This window comes from Solanum tuberosum, unplaced genomic scaffold (assembly GCF_000226075.1).
Source record: "Solanum tuberosum cultivar DM 1-3 516 R44 unplaced genomic scaffold, SolTub_3.0 scf00073, whole genome shotgun sequence".
Lineage (NCBI taxonomy): Eukaryota > Viridiplantae > Streptophyta > Magnoliopsida > Solanales > Solanaceae > Solanum > Solanum tuberosum.
The window spans coordinates 306,254-309,283 of record NW_006239002.1 but is presented as its reverse complement, the minus strand read 5'-3'; the positions used below and the strand labels follow the sequence as shown (position 1 = coordinate 309,283).

At 34.5% G+C, this 3,030-nt stretch overlaps 1 protein-coding gene across 1 annotated transcript; it reads right to left on the bottom strand.

The window, feature by feature from the left end:
* Positions 1 to 964: 964 nt before the first annotated feature.
* LOC102577828 (uncharacterized) lies at positions 965 to 1,753 on the bottom strand. The gene is given in 1 exon segment (NM_001288304.1): positions 965 to 1,753. A coding segment is annotated over 1 exon segment (789 nt).
* Between the last annotated feature and the right edge of the window lie 1,277 nt (positions 1,754 to 3,030).

Here is a 3,030-nt window from a genome sequence, read left to right as displayed (position 1 = left end):
ATTAAGAGGATTCCAAGCCGCGTAATGTGGTGCTTGCTCAAGAATAAAACCTCATTGACAATGCACGTAGTCTACACGTTGCCTTGTTAATCACGCACACACATTTCATTTCACACTAGACAAACCATCCATCATCCTCTCGATAAAACTAATAATACGCACCGAATTCAGATCTTTTATTTTTACTGATCTTATGTTCAAGTTTACCTACCTTGTTGGGGATTCGACGATAAAGATCGGACAACGATCTCACTTTCCTCCTCATATTCGGAAAGATTTATGTTAATTCGCTCTGCTCGCAGAGCGGTATACCGAAAAAGAGAAGCGACTACCTTACTTAAGCAATTATCAGATTGATCTTTGAAGGACAGGATCTTTTTTTATGGTTGACACCTCTTGAAAACCAAACCGGAAAGAGAATTGAGGTCAACTTTTTATTTTGTTGTCTGATGAAAACGTAGAACAAACTAATACATTTGTTTACTAATGATATTCGATTTATCATTTAAAAATCTCGATTAATCCTGATTTGCATCATGATAAGTATAAGGATAGAGTTATGAAATGAACATGGAATTAAATAATAGCTACATGAAGAGTTTCTTTTTTATTGACAAATTTTTGTTCACCGCCCAAATAACAACATTCTGCAGATCATGCTATGGCATGCACCATTACACCCCTATCTACCGTCCTTTAAATTTCCACCTTACATATATATACTACTACTAATATTAACCAATTTAAAATAGATTTAACTAAATAAAAAATAAATTCACGAGTAAATAAAAAAGAATATTATATTGAACAACAGAAACTAGTAGAAAATGAATAACCTAATGTTTGTCTCTATACATAATGATAAAAGGTACTTTTTCCTAAAAAGTATATAGTAAAATAATATCACATGTAAAACCAATTAACTAATTTGACTTAAACAGAATTCAATCACTATTAAGAATTTTCAATCGAAAAATAAACGCGGCTTCTTAGCAGGCATAGGACTTTCTACTTCTTGTTCAATCGGATGTTGACTTCTACCTCCACAGTCAATGGTCAGATCCAATTGGCATCCCGGCGAGGCAGGCATGTTTAGGTCAAAGTCACGCGCAATCGGAGTCGACGCGCCGCCGCCGTCTGATGTAGTCACAACGCTTCCACTCTGAAGGCCTTCTCCGCTTATATAACGATTGTTACCACCGAGTTTACCTTCGTAGTGGCGGCGCTTGTGTCCACCCAAAGCCTGTCCAGTTGGAAAAGCCTTTTGACAAACAGAGCACACGTGAGAACGGCCACTCGGATTCAGAGCAGAGATATTACCGCTTGTGGAAGTAGACGTCGACGGATTGTTATCATCGTTTCCGGTGGCAGGAACGTTAATTTTACGGTGACTTGCTTTATGCCCACCAAGTGCTTGATAAGAAGTAAAAACTTTAGGACACTCGCTACACTTGAATAATTGCTCTGTTTTCTCTTTAATAAAGACCGGCTTCAACAACTTTTTCTCCTGCTGTTGTTCAATAACAACACCAATCGAACCGGTTCCTTTTCCTTTCCCAAATCCGGTACCGTCGTCGTTAGCGAGCATGAGTAAACAGAGTGCTAAATACTGATCTGGAGTTGGTGGATTTTCAATACGTGGTCGTTTCGATCGTTTTCCTTTAGCCCATGAATCCAAATTATGCGAATCATCAATCTCTTCAAGCGGTGGTAGCGCCGCCGCCGTGGGTGACTTCAAAGCTTCAATCGACATGGAGAGAATTATTATTATATTAGAGAAATAAAAGTGATAGAAGAAAGTTGAGTGAAAGAGTGAAGGACTGAAAGAGAAGTGTGAGATGTATATTATATATATAGGGGTTAGGGTTTGGAGAGTTGGAAGTTGCGTATGGAATGGCGGTGAACGAGTTGTAGAGGTTAATATAAGCGTTTTCAATTGGGTTAAGGAAGAAAATATTAAGAGGAATTGACACGTTTAGACATAAGTTGTATCGGAGTCGGTCAAGTTAAGTGTAAGAAAACCCTGTTTAATATGGTAAAGGATTTAAGCATATGACTCAGCTTTTTTAAATTTGACTTATTCTAAGGTCAAATTAAACAAACAGTAGTGGATTATTATCACTACTCAAATTACTTGGCAATATGGACTTATTACGTGCGCAAGTGCGTAATCACCTAATTCCCAGTTAAACCCTCTTCATTTTTAATCTATACGTATAAACTGATCAATTTGTAGTTAAAAAAATAGATAAAATTATGAATCCAAAAACAAATCCAACTCTTTGAAAGTTTTATTTTAATTTATATATTTGTTTATTATTATGATGGCCTTTTAGTTAACTCATTTTTTTTAGATAAGCATGACTAACTTATGGAAATTGACCATTTGTCACCTAGTTACTCTCTTGAAAACAAGACAAGTCCTATTTTTTAAAAGCTTAAAGCAAAAGATGACTTTTTAGAAAATCAAAAAGTGGAATATTACAAAATAGTACTCCTACTCTTACTTTGTTCGTTAATTTTATATACTTTTTACGCAATTATAAATCCTTTCATTTTATAAAGGGAAAAAAAAAACTGATTCCTCACCATGACTGTGCTTAGATTCACTAGATTATTTTTCTACCGTTAAAATAAAAAATAAATAAATTAAGTGTAGGTAGAGGGCATGAGCCTTTATGAAGTGGTGAGATACTTGGTTAGCTTTATGGTTGGGCATCCTTCTAGAAAGACACCTAAGTTGTAAAGTTTCTACAAAAATTTGACACGTGTTTTTATTGTTGATTAAATTAATATTATTACACAATTTTCTAGAATGTAATAGATCTCCTTTGATTGGTTAGAAAATGTACTTTTTGCCATGGAGTATCTACTTTATCTACTCTAGTCTAGACTAGATAGGAACAATTGCGATGTAGAAAAAACTACTCCCTCTATCCCTAATTATTTATTTATTTTTGAAGTGACATATTTATTAAGAAAATAATACTTATATAGTGAGTTTATCATTTTATTTCTATTAATTATAAA